The sequence below is a fragment of the Schistocerca cancellata genome, chromosome 5, assembly GCF_023864275.1.
Source record: "Schistocerca cancellata isolate TAMUIC-IGC-003103 chromosome 5, iqSchCanc2.1, whole genome shotgun sequence".
Classification (NCBI taxonomy): domain Eukaryota; kingdom Metazoa; phylum Arthropoda; class Insecta; order Orthoptera; family Acrididae; genus Schistocerca; species Schistocerca cancellata.
The window spans coordinates 463678618-463698443 of NC_064630.1; the positions used below are offsets into that span (position 1 = coordinate 463678618).

At 40.0% G+C, this 19826-nt stretch overlaps 1 protein-coding gene across 2 annotated transcripts in view; it reads right to left on the reverse strand.

Moving 5' to 3' along the window:
- LOC126188173 (DALR anticodon-binding domain-containing protein 3) overlaps positions 1-19826 on the reverse strand; it is a 91404-nt gene that overhangs the window by 30522 nt on the left and 41056 nt on the right. For both annotated transcript variants that reach the window (XM_049929688.1, XM_049929687.1), the window contains exon 3: positions 11437-11711. In XM_049929688.1, coding sequence (XP_049785645.1) covers positions 11437-11711 — 275 coding nt within the window. The remainder of the gene's footprint in view (positions 1-11436; positions 11712-19826) is intronic.

Consider the following 19826-nt stretch of genomic DNA (forward strand, 5'->3'; position numbering starts at 1 on the left):
GGCAATTAGAGTAATTTCTCCCGGCCAATGAATATCACTGAAGGACTGCTTAAATGGGGGATTGTTAAATGGAGGGGGACAGAGTAATCTTTGCATTCTTCATTTGGTTTGTGTAAAAAGAGCTCAAAATGCTGAATTTCCTGAACAGTTTCTAACTGTTATGTTTGAATGTAAGGTAGAGCCATGCAGTCACATTCGCATACCAGTTTTCTCTCGTTCAGAGAATTCACGTCCAAACAGGTGGCCCAACCTGAGATGTTTGTGGTGAGGCTGCACAAATGGTTCATTCCCATCTGCTGTCATGTTGGTCTCTTAAACATACTTGTGAATGCCCATTCAACCGTTCTTCACTTTCTAGAGACTGAGCTTTATCTAGTTTAACTTCAATGTGCTTTGATGCATTTTCTTGTTTTAATTCCCTGTCCTACAACAATGTGGCCTCATTCCAAGTCTCTCAGATATGCGAGTGCATTCTAGAAAATTTGTGCCAGGGCTGCCTCATGTTTGGTTGTTTTACTGCAAAATATGTGCCAATTTTTATCATATTTAGTGCCTATCATGTTCTATAACTTTCTCACTTTGCCTCTGCCATTAAAAGAAGCTATCAATAAGGTGATTTATGGTCAGGGACCACATATTGGCAGGTGAGTGTAACTTCCTTTATGAGAGGGAAAGTGACAGGCAGAATAACACCATACCGCAGCCAGCTCAAATGACACTAGAATATACAGTAACTTTGGATAGAAAGAAAATTATAGCATGCATATCGAACTCCATGGAAATATTTGACATAACTGAATGTAAATGATTTATAAAAGTGATCAGGCACAAAAATCTTGCAAATAAAAATGGGCAGTCATCTTGATTGTGTGTGTGGGTGGGGGGGGGGGGGGGGGGGTGGGGGGGAGGGAAAAAAAAGAACATAAGAACATGACAAAAAATTATATCACTACTATCATCAATTTATACCTTTAGTGTCACATCATCAGGATCACATCATACAACCTCACTGAAAGTTCGATGAATGATGTCATACTGCTTATGCCCCCCTCCAAACTGTCTGGCCCACAGCTGCATGTGCCCTGGACAACATAGATGAAGTTGCTACAAGTGTAACTATTAGCAGAAGCCTAGTTGTTGACATATTAGAGAAATTCACACACTTTCAAATCTCGCTTTGATAATGGAGTTATTGGTTATTGGAATTAAGAGGTTTTCATAAACAAATGGAGTAACGAGGTTTTCTTTGCCTACCATTAAAACTTTGTCTCTTTTCCTTTTGTTCTTCTCATTATTTTGACATGCCTTTATACTATAATTTACTCCCTCCAGGAACAAACACCCCCTCCCCCCCCCCCCAAAAAAAAGCATTACATGACCATTCATTTCCTTCAAGTATAGCCTTTGACTTATTTGATACCTACATTTAATTCCTTTAAAGTCAGTACCGCCATTAGACTGTTTTTTATTTGCAGTCTTACATTTACACGATCATGATTTCGGCTTCAAAGTGCCATTATCAAGTGTTTGAAGTGTTATGCAATGCTGTAACAGTTCTGTCACTAATTGTAGCACTTCTGCTACTAAATGTAACTGGGATTTCTCTTTTGATGCTAGTCACTTGTCAGGATGAGCATTACTGCAATGGAAATTTAATTCTAAAGCATTATGTCAGGGTGAAAATACTAAATAAATTAATTTTTCTCTCTTAACAAGATGTGGGCAGGGTGGGTTCTTCCTTGGCTCGGGTATGAGGTAGAATGAAACAGCATTTTTACATAAGATAACTTTTATTGCAAGTTTCGTACAACTTGTTTCCTTACTCGATGTTCTGGCTCGGAGAACGGCAGCTGTGTCATTTGAGAAGCCTTCTGCTGTGGCAGCGTCGTCGTCGTCTGATTACGTGTGGCACTGTGTATCTCGTGTCGCCGTCTCTCCCAGTTGACCGGAGACGCGCAGCGCGAGGTGGCCTGTTTAATTATTGCGAGTGAAGTCGTGCATCGGATGGTGATACCTTGGATGTGGCGTCCCAGTGTTTCTCTTCTCTAAGCGGCCGCGCGTGTTGTGTGTCGGCCAGCGGAGCGGTGCGGCGGGGGAAGGCCAGTGTCACAGACTCGAACAACGGACTCCCGCTTGCCAGTCTTCGGTTGTCAGATCTTCATCCCATCTCACAGGTGACTGCTGTTGTGAGGCCGTCTCCTTCCCGTCCTCACGAGTCACCCGGGTACGTAAAAATCAGACTTCAAATACCTTTTAACTTCTGTCTTCTGGCACCGAGGCTGCTGCTTGCTATTCCATTACAGCGGCGGACTTGGTGCGTCTGTGCATGATGTAGTCTCTTTTTGCATGACGGTCTTCAGCACCGAAACTGACAGAAAACTACTGCTACTCTTCTTCACTTCTCTTTTCTTGTCAGGCCCACTGCGTCTCGCGTATTTATTCACTTCAGTTCACTGGAGGTGAACGACTTCACGGTCATTGCCTCGTCTGTCACGTTGAAAAGCTTCTCGAAGAATCTTCTTATCGTCGGTCATTGGCTCTTGGAATATAGGCGAGGGCCTTTGCTCACATGTGACAACTGAGAAACACGTGAGCCGGTGAGGCGATGCCCTGACGGATGAATCGACAGCGTCCGCTTATGTGGAACTTTCTGACTTCACGGTCATTGTCTCTTCTGCTCTGCTGTTCTGCCCGCTGTTTGCCAGTATGTAACTCTCTAAACTAAACCAAGTTTGTCGTTTATATTCCAATTTCTACTTCACTTTGATTTCACTAATTTATTTACTTAAGTACCACTCAACAGTGCTTAAGATGGCATACTATCATATTTGAAATGCACTATTGGACACATTGTGTAAGGGTCAATATTTCTGGTAAAGCCTACTGCTTTGTTTTATCACTGAGTATACCATCTTGACTGAATGACAGTTGGCTAAGTGTCAAGTGTCGTATTTTAAATACGACAGTATGCCATCTTAGGCACTGTATAACACTTGATAATGGCACTTCAAAGCCGAAATCATGATCGTGTAAATGTAACACTGCAAATAAAAAACAGTCTAATGGTGGTACTGACTTTAAAGAAATATATTATGACTGTGGCCCCACATTATGGAGAAATTATTAAAAAAATTATTATGAAAAAATTACTACATTTAATTGTTAGGTGTACAATGGAATCTACTGTTATGACCTAATTACTTATTGTGCCCAATGCCCATCCTGCACATGGTTTTGGGGTGATTAACAAATGGTAAAAAATAACTGCAAGTAACTTTCTGGATTTGTTGTGTGGCTGAAGTAGTAATGAACAATCTGAATTTGTATCCATATTCTGCAAACCCCTTTAAAGTGTGTAGCAGAGGGTACTTCCAATACGAATATTTGCTTAGAGTCACCTTTTAAAGGTGGTTCTTAAAACCTTGTAAGTGTGCTTCCTTGGAATAGCTTACGTCTATCTTCAAGGGTCTGCCAATTTAGTTTCTTCAACATCTCTGTGACTCTCCCATAGGTCAAACAAGACTGTGAAAATTCTTACTGCCCTTCTCTATGTCGTTCAATATCCCCTGTTAGTCCTATTTGATATGGGTCTCACACATTTGAGCAATATTATAGGATGGGCCACATGCGTGATTTGTAAACAATCCCATTTATAGACTGATTGTATTTCCCTAGTATTCTACCAATACACCAATGTATGCCACCTACTTTACCTACAACTGACCTATGCTAACTCTGACTTGCTGATACTGTAGCTGTAGCATTCTATGTTTTTTTTGTTTGTGAGATGCATAATCGTACATTTATAAACACTTAAATCAAGTTGCCCAACTTTGTACCTGTTGTAGCTGCGACAGGAACAGTCGCAGGGTTGCCGCAAATGAAAACGCAGCGCGACCGAACGGGAGCGGCCCGTGAACAAACAAGACGGACGAACGGAAATGGAAGGAGAAGCATAACGACAGACAACCGAGCAAGACACCAAGGCCAACAACAAAGTATTAAGTAATGGGGACACAAGAGATAACCTCACAAAATCAAAACAACATCTACTCGTAAATGGGAAGTAAGCACACGCAACATAAACACAATGTCTGTGAGTGAGATATCAAGTCACTCAACTTGCTGAGTTGAGAGGCAGCTGCCTAAATACACGACAGGGTATGTTGCTATTGGCCACTGGGACCACGGGCTCCACAGTGGCACCCTCACATTAGACTTGGGCCAGGAGCACGCACAGCCATGGCTTACAGTGCGATTGCTGCAGAGACCTCTAGTGGGCATCGAGTTCCATGCCATCTGGCGCGGATTCGAAACCTGCTGCACTCAGTATCAAAGTACCACTTTGAAATCTTGTCAAGATCTGACTGAGTAATTGTGCAGCTTTTTTTCAGGCAGCAATTCATTACAGATAATTGCATTATCTGCAAAAAGTCTGAGGTTACTATTAATATTGTCTGCATTGTCATTAATATACAACATGAACAGTGACAGCCCCAACACACTTCCCTGGGGTACTTCTGCACCTGTCAATGACTCTCCACCCAAGAAACATTATGCCTTCCTTCCTACAAAAAATTCCTCAGTCCAGCCACAAATATTGCTCTATGCCCCATACAATAGCACTTTTGATAATAAATGCTGATATGGTACTGAGTAGAAGGCTTTTTGGAAAAGGAGAAATAATGTATCTACCTGCCTGCCTTGATCCACGGCTTTCAGGGTATCGTGTAAGAAACGTGTGCATTTGTTTTCACATTATCAATGTTTTAGGAATCCATACTAGATGGCATTGAGGATATCTTTCTGTTAAAGATACCAAATTCTATTTGATCAAAGAATGTGTTCTAAGATCCTACAACAACCAGATGTTAAAGATATTAGACAGTAATTCCATTGATCACTTCTGCTACCCTTCTTGCAGACAGACGCGACCTTTTTTTTTTTTTTTTTTTTTTGGGGGGGGGGGGGGGGGGGGCGCAAAACTGCTATGGTCATTAGCGCACGGTCCGTGACTTAGGAAACAGTAAAAAACCGAAAAATGGAAACCAGCAGCAATGGGAACGAAAGTCATAAAATTGGAGAAACTAAAAGCATAAGGAAGGCTTAAAAATCCACTACAGAAAGGGGTTGGTTGTCCCCAAAAAAAGCTTCAAATGACTGACGTCATTTCACTGGCACTAATAAACTCGAGAACGCGATCGGCTGAGCGCGTGTCATCTGCTAAAATCGACGATATATCAAGCGACAGCTGTAGACGGGAGCGTAACGGATTAAAATAGGGGCACTCAATTAAAAGGTGTCTTACCGTCCACAGCTGAGAGCAGTGGGGACAGAGTGGGGGAGGATTGCCACTTAAAAGATGTCGATGGCTAAAAAGACAGTGCCCTATCCGGAGTCCAGTTAAAATTACCTCCTCCCGACGACGCGTTCGGGAGGAAGAGGTCCAAGCACAAGGAAGAGCTTTCACGTCCCGCAATTTATTATGGGGAAGTGTCGACCAATGTGCGTGCCATAAAAGAACAACACGACGACATAAAACGCTCTGTAGATCGGCGAAGGGAATCGATTGAATAGTTGGCCGAAGAAGAGAGACTGCAGCCTTGGCTGCTATATCGGCCGCCTCATTTCCACAGATACCAACGTGTCCCGGGAGCCAGAGGAACGCCACCGAGACGCCCCCCAGGTGGAGCAAGCGCAGACAGTCCTCAATCCGGTGGACCAGAGGGTGCACAGGGTAAAGAGCTTGGAGACTGAGGAGAGAGCTGAGAGAATCTGAGCAGATAACGTACTGTATCCGCTGATGGCGGCGGATGTAGTGGACAGCGTGGAGAACAGCGTAAAGCTCCGCAGTATAAACCGAATACTGGTCGGGAAGCCGAAAGTGATTTGGGGTGTCGCCAACAATATAGGCACTCCCTACACCTAACGATGTTTTCGAGCCATCGGTGTAAATAAATATGGCTTCCTTCATTTGTGCACATAGAGCAGCAAATGCCCGACAATAAACAAGTGAAGGGGTACCATCCGTGGGAAATCAACAAAGGTCACGGAGCAGGTAGATCCGGGGACAGAGCCAAGGCAGTGCTGTACCCCAAGTTGTCAAGAAGGTTTTAGGAAAGCGGAAGGAAAGAGAATGGAGCAGTTGACGGAAGCGGACTCCTGGTGGTAGTAGGGAGGAGGGGCGGCCTGCATACCCTACATCAAAGGAGGTGTCGAAAAAAATGTCATGGGCCGGATTAGCAGGCATGGAAGACAGATGGCTAGCATAACGACTCAGAAGGACTGCTCGCCGATTGGACAGCGAAGGTTCAGCAGTCTCAGCATAAAGGCTTTCCGCAGAGCTGGTGTAAAGAGCTCCAGACACTAAACGTAATCCACGGTGGTGGATAGAGTCGAGACGCCGAAGAATAGATGGCCGAGCAGAGGAGTAGAATATGCTTCCATAGTCCAATTTCGAGTGCACTAAGGCGCGATAGAGGTGGAGAAGGACCACTCGGTCCGCTCCCCAGGAGGTACCATTCAGGACACGGAGGGTGTTGAGGGATCGCAGACAGTGAGCCGAAAGATAGGAAACGTGGGAGGACCAGCACAGTTTTCTGTCAAACATAAGACCCAAGAATTTAGCGACGTCTGAAAATGGAAGGTTGACAGGTCCTAGATGTAAGGAGGGTGGAAGAAACTCCTTACGTCACCAAAAATTAACACAAACGGTCTTACTGGGAGAAAAACGGAAGCCGGTTTTGATGCTCCACGAGTGGAGGCGATCGAGACATCCTTGAAGACGTCGTTCAAGAAGGCTGGTCTGTTGAGAGCTGTAGTAGATCGCAAAATCGTCCACAAAGAGGGAGCCTGAGACATCAGGAAGGAGACAATCCATAATTGGATTTATGGCAATGCAAACAGTACAACACTCAGCACGGAGCCCTGGGGTACCCCGTTTTCTTGGGAGAAAGTACGGGAGAGAATAGTGTTCACCCACACCCTAAATGTGCGCTCTGCCATAAATTCGCGAAGAAAAAGGGGCAGCCGACCTCGAAAGCCCCAAGAGAATAGTGTGCGGAGGATGCCTGTCCTCCAAAAGGTATCGTATGCTCTCTCCAGATCAAAAAATATTGCTACTGTTTGGCGTTTCCGGAGAAAATTGTTCATGATATAAGTGGAGAGAGCAACAAGATGGTCAACTGCAGAACGATGCTTTCGGAATCCACATTGGGCAGGTGTTAAAAGACTGCAGGATTCCAGCCACCAAGCTAAACGGTAATTCACCATACACTCCAAAACCTTACAGACACTACTCGTGAGAGAAATGGGGCGATAGCTAGAGGGGAGATGGTTGTCCTTTCCAGGTTTTGGAACAGGAACGACGATAGCTTCCCGCCATTGTCTGGGAAAAGTACTGTCGGTAAAAATTTGATTATAAAGGCGAAGGAGGTAACGCAGACTATGGGTTGATAAATGTAGCAGCACTTGGACGTGGATACCATCCGGTCCTGGGGCGGAGGAGCGAGAAGAAGAGAGTGCATGTTGGAGTTCCCGCATGGAGAAAACAGTATTGTAGCTTTCGCGATTTTGAGAGGAGAAAGCAAGATGTCGCACTTCCGCTGCACGTTTCTTCGGGAGAAACGCTGGCGAGTAATTTGAGGAGCTCGAGATCTCAGCAAAGTGCTGACCCAACGAGTTAGAAATTGCGACGGGGTCCACTATTGTATCATGTGTGACAGTAAGCCCAGAGACCAGGGAGAAACTAGGCGCGCCTGAGAACCGTCGAAGCCGACTCCAAACTTCCGAGGAGGGAGTGAAGGTGTTAAATGAGCTAATAAAGAATTTCCAGCTTGCCTTCTTGCTATCGCGGATGACACGACGGCATCGCGCACGGAACTGCTTATGGCGGATACAGTTGACCAAAGTAGGATGGTGGCAGAAAACGCGAAGAGCACGTCGCTGCTTATGTATTGCGTCACGGCACGCCTCGTTCCACCAAGGAACTGGGGGGCGCCGGGGCAATTCGGAGGTGCGTGGTATTGAACGTTCTGCAGCTGTAAGAATAACGTCAGTAATATGTGTGACCTCATCGTCGATACTGGGAAAGTGACGGTCATCGAATGTCGCTAGAGACGAAAAAAGTGTCCAATCGGCTTGGGCAAACTTCCAGCGTCGCGGGCGCATATATGGCAGTTGAGGCTGCAGTCTAAGGACACATGGAAAGTGGTCACTCGAGTGTGTATCATCAAGGGCGAACCATTCGAAGTGCCGAGCTAGCGGAACAGTACCGACCGCAAGGTCCAAATGAGATAAATTTGTCGTGGAGGCAGACAAAAATGTAGGGACCCCAGTGTTGAGGCAAACTAGATCCACTTGGTGGAAGACGTTTAGCAATAGTGAGCCACGTGGACAAGGATGTGGAGATCCCCAAAGCGGGTGGTGGGCACAGATGCGACCTGTGTTTCCTTTCAACAATAGGCACAGAATTTTGTTCGAGGGATCTATGGTAGATTATAGTTAAAAGAGGGACTAACTCATCATGCCCTGAAGCTTCGTTCAATTTTAGCATTTTCATCTACTTCTCAACATCAGTGACACTAACTGTATCACTCATCTTTGCAATGGTGAGAATTACATTGGGACAATATCCCTGGATTTTCAGTCGTAAAGGAACATTTGAAAACAGAGTTCAATGTTTTTCTTTTTACTTGGCTACCCTCTATTTCCTTGTTCATGAGTATCTGGACACTTTTGTACCACTGAACAGTCTTTACATATGACCAGAATTTATTAAAGTTTTGTGAGAGATACCTCAATAATATTCTTCTACAGCAGTCGTTGAAGGCTTCACGCATTGCACTCTTGACAGCCAAATGTGTTTCATTCAGCATTACCCTGTCTCTAGCTCTATGTTTTATTTTACGGCTATTGTGCAGTAGTCTCTGTTGCTTTAGAAGCTTTTTTACAATGACTGTATACCATGGATAGTTTCTCCAATCATTAACTGTTCTATCAGGTACATTCTATCCAGTGTGTAGTCAATATTCTTTTGAATTTGAGCCACAGCTCCACTACATGCTCCATTAGTGAACTAATGTTTCAAGTTCCTCAATGAGAAACGAAACTACTGTTTTCCTTTCTAATTTGTTGAACATGTAAATAAATCTTTCTACTTGTTTTAGTTGCCCTTTGTGCTTTGGTACTCATTCCTGCTAAAACTGTCTCATAGTGACTGATACAAGTCTTGATGTGGACATTCTTACACAGGTCACGTATATTTGTTGCTATTAGATCCAATACATTTCTATCGTGAGTGGGCTTCCGAACAATTACTGAGTCTTGCCCAGACAACCTTGTGTGCACTTTCAATTTTTACCTCAGTGGATTAGAGTTTCTTGTTTTCTGCAACAAATACACCACCTCCCTTCACTGTTAGCATATCTTTTCAATATACGTTCAAGTTTTCCCAAGTATCTCGCAATCAATTTCATGTTTTCACCGGCTTTCTGTACCTAGTATAATGTGAGCTCCACAGCTTTTTAGGAGTGCTTTAACATCCAGCACTTTATCGTGAATGTTTTGGCTGTTAACCACTAGGATTTTAATACTTCTGCCTGTAGGAGGACATTTCTTTGTATCTTACACTGACACTTTCATGTCCCTTACAGCTATCATTACATAGATTGGATCGTGATTCGCCTAACCTAGAAAAACCCTTCTGTCTGCTCCACACACAGTCAGCTACAAGGGGTAGCAGCCTCTAATGTGTAATTAACACCCGACCCATTTGAGGAGCCCTACAGTTCTCAGCTCTAAATCGCAAATCGAGGAAGTTGCAACCTAGAATGTCACAGAACTTTTTAAGTATCTGGTTCAATCCTTTCACTTGTCTCAGAACCAGGGGGCCACAACCAATTCTGAGGACAATGTTGCAAATTCTGAGTTTCGTTGAAACTCCATGTGCAAGGTTGGTCTTCTCAACCTTCTCTCCAAGTCACTGGAATGATCAAAGTATGATCTCAGGGCCCAGATGATAGATACGGTTTCTCCCAATGTGTACCACAGTCTGCAAAAGTTGTACTATATCCCCCCCCCCCCCCCCCAATTGCTGCCAGAATAGCCCCATCATAAAAATGAATGAGGCCCTCAGGCACACACATTGATTGTACCTGGTCTTCCGTCCCATCCCTTGTTTCTATTTCCCTAAGGGTATCATTATTTACTAAACATTTGAACTGCCAATGATTACTTAAAGTCTTCACTTTTACACTTGCCTTCTTTTGACACAGGACACATCAGGTTTCTCAACAGGTGACGTGACATCATCGGCTCAGTTTGAGATTCAATGGAAGACAGCACTTCATATTTGCTGTTTATGGACTGCTACAACAAAATGAGTTCTTTCTGCTCCCTGTCTACCCTGTACTTGGCACCTAGCCTTACCACTGATACATCACTTGCAGTCAACTGGAGAAGTAGTGATAGATCCCATGCTTCCTGTGGAGGAGAGACGATCTACATGAAGGACAGTACTCAAAGTATTCCTGTAACGCGACTCTCCAAAGCTCTTCCACCACTCATTTGCAGCAGCTTTCCATCATTTGACAGTAGTCAAGAGGATATCTAGCTGCTTGTGAATGCCAACTAACCCAAACCATGTTTGAGAACAGCACTCACAGTGGTCGTGCACTGTGGTTGGTGCAATGTTATACAAAATGGTAAACAAATAACTTTAAAATGAGCCTGTTGATTATCTTTTAATTTTTGTATTTATTGAACTGAAAGTATAAATTATTCCCTGTAATAACTGAAGAATTAGGATACTACTAAGGCGACAGAAAAACTTGCAATAAAAATTACCTATTTTCTGAAATTTTTGTAGGGTTATAGTTGCTAACAAACTTGAAAATATTTACTTACAATAAATACAGATAGTACACTCATGTTAAAAAGGAAAACTAAATGTAACACATTTTGTTAGTTACAATATGTGCACAACACTTGTAACTTATGAAAATTCTCAAAATTATATGTTCGAAAGCATCTGAAAATTCTCAAAATATATCTATTTTTCATGTAATTATTCAATGAGCTTAGGAAACAATTGTTTTTGAATGAGGATACTGAAGGTTTATAAAAATCACAAATTAAGTTTATAACTGATTTCATAGTAAGCGTTTTTTGTGGCACTTTCAAGTGTTCGAAAATACATGATATCACATTACACACAAGTATTCACACAGTCAATGAAACATTATGTGAAAATGACCCAAACCTCTTTCCCTGGTTTGCAGTTGTTTATTAAATAACAATTTTTTATGTTTAGAGGCAGAATCGTGTTTTCTTATAGATGCTGTAAAACTAGTTTGATAACCAGAACTGTCAAATAAACAACAAAACCCAGTGCCCCTGAAACAGATGCAAATTTTAATTGATATTTATAATACTTACCGTAAGTAATCTTCTGCCAACATGTCTGTTTCTTCTGTTCTACTTTTGGCATTAACAACAGCTCCACAAATAACTGCTTTCATTCTGTCTGGTAGATCTTTACTGGATTTTGTAGTCAGTACGAAGCCAATACAATCACATGCCTCACTACTGTCAAATGTGTTATAACCTGATTGTTTTGCTGCCCTGACAGCAAAATCTTTCAGGTACTTAACCCTCAGTTGGCTCAAGTCCATATCATCTCCTTCTGAAACAGAGGCCTCAATGACAATCCCCTGAAACAAAACTGCCAGTAAATGTCAGTATCAATACATTTACTCTTCATATTGATTATTATTTTACTAAGAAATATGCTGAAGACAATTTTATGGATACCGCTACTGCAATAACATTTTAAATATGTGCATTGTTTACAAATGTAAAGGCAAGTTTTGAACAGTTTTTTACCATTCTGACATCATGCCATTATATAGTTTTCATGATAGAATAGCCTTGTACAGCTGCTATAAATTACTCATCTAACTAGCATAAATTTTTCAAAATAAAATTCAGTCATCATTTGCACTGATATTTTTTTTTTTTTTTCGCTTTACTGGTTTCAGCAAATCAATTCGTCATCTTCAGAAGGTTACAACCAGTTTAACAAATGTCAATATCTTCGTCGCTATCAATTTTTTGGAGCAATATGAAATAAATAAATCATACCCAGAGTGAATGAAACAGCAATATTTTAATGCATTGCAAGTGAGCTATTTACAAATAAATGGGGTTCTTTCCAGAAACCTGATTCTGACACATAAGGGAGAAATTTAACATCCAGTCCCTTTATTACCTGTCTGGCTGCACAACAGGTAGTCAGCAGTGTCCTACATAAGAGAAATGACATCAGTTTTATTAGTTTACTGAAGCCTCCATTGAGTAGAAGTAACTATGTACACAAGAATCATAAATATGTGACTTGTAACTATTGGAGGAGTTGCCAGGGAGAAAAAAAGTTTTTGCGTAAGAGGCCTAGTTGGTTTCATCATGCTGTAATAAGTACTTGAAAACATGAATAAAGCAAAATTTATTATTAGATTAACCAACAGTCTTGAATGGAACATAAATAATGATGCAGAGACAGCAAATTCAATTGTATACACATTAAGGTTAGTGGTGGCATGTTCTCTCAATCATGGTTCTTTTCTACTTTTGTAGTTTTTGTGACCATCGACTCATTACTTTTTGATTCCTGTCAAAACTTGATTTGTCCTTACCAAGACTATGCAATATAAATAAGGTAGATGTGACACAAGTGTCCAGACAAATAATATTAGCAGCAGCACTGACAAAGATATTACATGAAATGGATGTGCAGGGTGATTCACCTAAGCTGTTCACCTCAATACTTCTGGAACTGTTTAAGATACAATTCTGTTATCTTCCAGATTAATTGTGAGAACCTTCTCAATAAACAATATGTAGTCTCTCTTCACAGCTATTTTAATTGCAGAGGTTTTGCTATCAATTTTACTTTTTCAAATGGAACTACGGTAATTCCTGCAGGTAATATCATAGTTCTAAAAAGAGACAAATTCAACAACATTTCACTCGTCAAATTCTGATTAGTAGTATTACAGTAATTACAATTAAAGAATCAAGTTTCAGCAGTGGGTATTAACTTATTATTTGGTCTTATCAGCTACCAGACTCACACCCGAAACTAAAGGAAAACCTTACAGAAAGTGTGTTGGGGACCTTCGCTGTTTGTGCTGTTTATTAATGACTTAGCAGACAATATTAGTAGCAACTTAAAACTTTCTACAGATGATGCAGTCACCTACACGAAGTACAATCTGAAAGAAGCTGCTGTACTCAGAAACGTAAATTTGTGCACCTCACAAAATGCAAAAATTTAGTATCCTTCATCAATGAGTCACAGTGGGATCAGTCCCCTCATACAAATATGTATGTGCATGATTGTAATGACGATTCTTGGATGAAACAATATGTAAAACAAGGGAAAGTCAATCACTCACCTAAAGCAGATCTGTGTGGAGCATTAACACACTAACAGAAAACAGTATTCACAGTAGCTTTTGAGCTCTTATTCTCTTTCTAGCGAAAGTACACACATTCACACATACAACCACACAGACCCCCAAATGCACACTCCCATGGCCATAGCAAGACTGATTATTGTCCATGACTTCCATCCTAGATTAAAGACATTGTTCATGTCTTTCACTACCTCTCCGCAGTTCCTGTCCCGTTACCACAAGACACCTTACTGGTCACTACAGATGTGGCATCCTTGTACAACGGTGGTTCCCAACCTGAAGGGTAATTACCCTCCTAGGAGTAAAATGTAATTTTCTAACAGGTAAAAGTGTTTCGGCCACAAAACGAAATAATTTTTAAAAGGTTTTTATTATGATTATTTTGTAAGACAGCAATACATATTAGTAATAACTATATGTCTTTCCAAATATCAGCATGAATTCATGACAAAATGTAATTGAAGTTATAGCTTATGAAACAAATGTACAGACATCATTTTCATCACATACTTCACCCACTACACACATAGACGCTACTTTTTACCATGCATCTGTGACAGTAAAATTGGGACATATTCATCACTTATGCATCCCATGAAACTGCCTTCTCTGGGTTCTAGGAAGTTCCCACAGTACATTAGAAATTGCTTCATTATTAATGTCACAACAATAAATTCATTAATCAACAGAACAACACAAAATTAACTACACAGTAGCTATTACACTGCTGTAGGCCCTATAAAGTATTATTATTGTCGCTGTTATTTTTATTAGTGGCAGTGGTCAGACACAAAGCACTTGCAGCATGAAGATTTCCAATTTCTGCCGATTCACAAGTAAGGAGTCCAGCAATCAAGTGATTTGCAACAAGTGGGCCCGATTCTAGTGCACACACTTTAACTTGGTTATTTGAAGTGACACTGTAGGGTTTGAGGAAGAAAATGTCAGTAGGGAGGAGTTGTGCAGAGGAAGCAAGTTTTGTAACAGATTTCTTGCCTAAATGTGCATAATTAGCTTTCTTTCCTCAGAAGAAAGTTTAGGCATCACTCACAGTGCACTGAGACTTTCTTTAGTCTATATATAAATAAAAAAAAGAAAGGATGTTAGAAATAAACAATACTAATTGTCTCATTGACTCATTAATTCATGATTCAACAAAATATCTACAAAAATGAAACATTTTCCTTCCATTGTTTTAAAAACAAAAGTATTCCAAGGAAATTCTTATTCATTACAAAGATTAGTTAAGTGTTGATGTTGTTGGTGAGGGGAGGGGTACTGGGTAATATCTGACTACAATCAGGGGTAGTTGTCTGAGAAAGGTTGAGAACCACTGTTCTACACCAATGTTCTTCATGCCCATTACTCCAAGGTACCAACATCCTCCTAATACCAAAACCACCACCTCTTGCCTAATAGTCCTAGACAACCACAGCCTGACCCACCATTATTTCAGTTTCAACGGCTAATCTGTAAACAAATCCAGTGTACTACCCAGGGACTCGCATAGCAACATTCTACGCTGATTAATTTATGGGTCATCTAGTGGAATCCTTCCTATCCACACAACACCTAAATCCCTTTGTCTGGTTCCAACGCATTGATGAAATTTTCTTGATGTGGGCTCATGCAAGGACAACCTTTCCTCTTTCGTCTGTGACCTCAACACCCACTCCCTACTCCACTTCACCTCATCCTCCTCATCTCAACAAGCCATCTTCCACAATGTCGCCCTCCACCTCTCAAATGGCTCCATAAATACTTCTGTTCATATGAAGTGCACCAACAGTACCTCCACCTCAACTGTGACAGCTGCCACCCATTCACCGTCAGAAATTCTCTGCCTTACAGATTTGCCACTCGTGAATCCCACACTTGTAGTGTCAAAACATACAGATATCCTTACCAGAGCCTTTACTGACGGGCAATATCCTACCTAACTCCTCCATAAACAAATCTCCACGACATCTCTTCCTCTGGCACCAGTGAACCAGCCACCGAATAGCACTTCTCTGATCACCCAGTATGACCCTTGCCTTGAAAAGCTGAGTAACATCCTTCAGCCAAGGCTTCAACTGTCTCTCATCGTGTTCTGAGAGGAAGGATATTCTACCAAATGTCTGTATCAGCCAAAGGAGTGTTTTGCCTGGCAGATCACAATTTTCAATTGTTTTAACTATTGACTTAAATCATACACAACTAAATGAAAAGGAAACCCAAAATAGCAATCGGTTTGGATTTAAGAAAGTACAAGACATGTGAAAATTAATTTTAGTTTTGTGATTAATAAGCAGTAAAGGATGAAGAAAAGTTAGAATGTCTTTTCGGTATTTATGGACATAGAGATGACACAAGATGTTTCAAATCCCCAAGATGTGTGAGGCTCAAGAAAATACACATAAGTAATCTGCAAAACCGTAGTTTGAGTTTAAAAAGTGGAAAATCAAGGAAAACTATCAAATGCGACAGAGTGCAAGCTCATAGCTTGTAAACACTATTGTTTAAATTGAATGTATGTTGATGAAGCCATGAAAAGAAGAAAGGAACTTTCAGAACTGGAATAACACAAACTCTGCTGAAGTAGTGGACAAGCTAAATGATGCAGACTTTGGGTTGAAAATGACAAAAACAAAGACAAAGTGATGAGTACCAGCAACAACAACAGTGCTATGCTAAACATAAAAAATGTTGAGACAAAACAACAAAAGAAACAGCTCTGCTGCCGACAATGAATGATTACATAAAAAAGTCAAAGTAAGGGAGACATCATATGAGATGTGGGTTGCTGAAGAAGCTTTCTTTCCAATTAAACAGACAGATTATATCAAATATTGGCTGGAAATCAAGAAAGACATTTCCAGAAACACGTGTAGAGCACAGCCTTGTACAATGTTAATGGGTTCTCCCGTCACTGCTTGGTACAAGTAAATGCACTGTAAAAAAAACCCTGAAAAGCATTTTAAAAATTAAGTACTTAGGAACATTATGGCACAAAGATTTACATGTATGGAAAAATCGTTACTAGAAAAATATATGTGTTAGCTGTACATCAGTCAGCCAGGAATAGTTACTCTGGCACGAAGAAGAGAGGCAAACAGAAAAAAACTGTAGGTGCATTTCAACCTCTTAATCCATAAATAAGTTTTTACATGGAACAATTAGTGAGTTTTGTGTGTGTGTGTGTGTGTGTGTGTGTGTGTGTGTGAGAGAGAGAGAGAGAGAGAGAGAGAGAGAGAGAGAGAGAGTTTTGTCTAATTCTGATGAAGGCCTTACTGGCCAAAAACTATGTACCAGTCTTTTTGTTGTGCCTATCTGCAAGTGTCAGCATCTCCACTATATTGTGGGTAGCAAATTTCCTTTTCACAGTATTTTTACTTGGAAGGTTGCTCTAGAAGTACTTAAAACATTCATAAGATTGCAGCACTTGTCAGAAGCGGTGGTAGCTTCATATACAGCCTGCACCTATCAGGATTCACACTAAAGAACAGTTAACCTTCTGTTTGTTAGCCTCACACTGTTACAATGCAAAGTAGCATTGCTCAGCAGTAAGATGTTAAGTTTACAGTATCGTCGAAGATGTGGAGAGGTGTGAAGAGAATAGTACATAATAGAAAGTGATGGAGGACCAGAACAAACCAGTTGAAACAATGACAACTTACAGAACTATAGCAGCAGAAAATTACAAATGGACACAACTGAATTATTATTTCAGGATATAAATTGCACATTGCTGTCATGTTAAATGTACCCATGATTCAACATTGCATGATTAAATCCAGCTTTTTAACAATAATTTGTGTAAATATAGTGTTGAAATTTTGGATCTATTAACCATGTTGAAAGGTGAAAACAAACTTCTAAAATAAACTAGAATCAAGTGAACATCATCAAGGGTGCATGATAGGACCATTACTGACCATAATGCTTTTAATGACAATGCATTATTTTGATACTTTTCAAGCCTTTGTGGACTATGATGATCTGTGCACAGTTGTAGCAATAGCAGATAAATAATGAGAAATGCAGAGAGAGCTTATTACTGTTAGACTACACTCTACATGGTAACTCATTAGTGACAATTATGATGGTGAAATATTTCCCCGTTATCAACTGCAGTGACTTTAAATGAATCTAGTTGATTGATGTACAGAAGGCAGTGTAACTTTAATTAGAAGTAGTTTTGCAACGTAAAATTTACAGCCGTAGCAAAATTTTCTCTCACATATTACTGGATAATCATCTGATATCAGTCAATGAGATGAATAAATAAGAGACTAATGATGCAAAATGAACAGTGGTATCTCATTGGATTTTTTTTCCTGTTATGAATAATTCCAGGTAAGCTGCAAACTGTTTCATTAGTAATGCTGCTGCTTTATTACAAGCTTCTTTCGGTCATGGTGCCATTCTCATGTAAACCTGTAGATGTTACATTTGGTGCGTCTACTTACATTTATAAAAGTTATACATACTTGCATATAGTTGGAATAGATGCCCATACTGCATCAGTGAATAAACAGCCGACTGCCTATTTGTTGCTAGATCATTACAACCACGAAAGTTCTGTTTGTACCAAATATTTTTGTGAATTACACTTGACAGCTGGACTGATAATTTATTGTCGTTGATACTTATGTTATGTTTTCAGTGTATTGTTAGTCAGTGATGCTGGTTGTGCTCCAATGGTTTTATAATTTTTTTATTAGCTGTACCTAAGGTTATTTTCTGTTTACTGTGTTTTTTTCTCTGTTCTCGTTTCACAAAATGCCAATGAAATTTTCTACATTTTTCTAAATGTTTGAGCTCAATTTGTTCTTCAAGAATATCATTTGGATGACCATTTCTACTTCTTCCAAGATGTTCACGGCATGTTCCCTGGCACCCAGTGTAGGACTTGTAATGCATTTTCATTATGTTGTGTTTTGTGGTTTTGATTTTTGAGATGTATGTGAAATCTTGATTGATGAATGTCACAATTTCTTAGGGTTTTTTGAATCTAATCCTAAAATTTTGTCCTGTTTGACCAACACAGAATTTTGTGCAGTCATTACTTATTCTGGAGTTGAATGAAATTGGAATTTTGGTTTTTCCACACTGAACTTTCATTTTTTGTTGTTGTTTGTTCAGAAAGTTAGTTCTATGGTTGTTCTGTTTAAGATTTGGTTTATTTTATTCAATATTTGTCCCAAGTATATCATCAGTATGTAAGCTGTCATTTTTTTAGTTTAGTGTTCTCTTATTAATTCTGAATTCAACCAAAAAATTTAACACAACCTAATTGAATGGTGATAGGAAATGGTTATTGCTTTCACAATTGCAGACATTTTTATCAACACAATGGAAGAAAAATTTTTCAGCTCCAAACAGCCACTACTCGATAAAATTATATATTACCGAAGATATGTAGATGACACTTTGGTACTAGTAGAAGGAAATGATGAAGACATCCGGGAAATTCATCAAGAACTCAAAAACTCGCATCCAAAAATAAAATTTACAAATGAAACAAACAAATCCATAAACTTTCTTCATCTTAAAATAACAATGAATTTGAAATTTACAGAAAACCAACTACTACAGACAGCATAATCAATGGAAGTTCTTGTTACCCAAAATCAGAACAGTACGCCAAAAGGTACTTAATAAAGAGCACATTTCAATTTAAGATAAGGAAATTTTACTGGTCAGCACAACAAAATACCCAACGGTTATCAAATCTATTGTTATAGCCTCACTTGTTATTGCTACATGGCAGGTGTCAGGTAGACGCACACACCGATGCTTGCACACAGCAGGAAGAGGCAAAATGATTGCTGGAAAGCTTGGTCTTCCCAGAGGTGGTTGGTTGTGACACAATTAACAGATGGGTGTAGAGTGACCTGTGAACTGAGGTCACTACTGTGCAAAATTCTATATCAGTCAAACAGGATGAAATTTTAGCATTATATTCAAAGGACACACAAGAAATTGCAACAAAAAACAATCAAGCTTTTACCTGCATCATAGAAACTCAATGATCAATAGAATAATCAGTTAATCACTGCAACACCAAGCAATATATAATGCTCTAGTACCAGACAGACAGTCGATAGTTAACTGACTTATGGAGTATGGGCACCTATTCAAACTAGATACAAGTACGTATCCAAACTGACCTTTATGTAGAACTTCTATAAACATAAGTAGACTCAAAGAACATCTATAAGCTAACTTGAGAATGACACTACAGGAGAAACAAGCTTGTAGTAAAGAAGAAGTATCATTAATTAACCTATTTGATGCTTACCTGGAATTGTCGAAATTTCATATTATAATGTATTCTATGCTGTAGGGCCAGGTTAAAAGAAGATA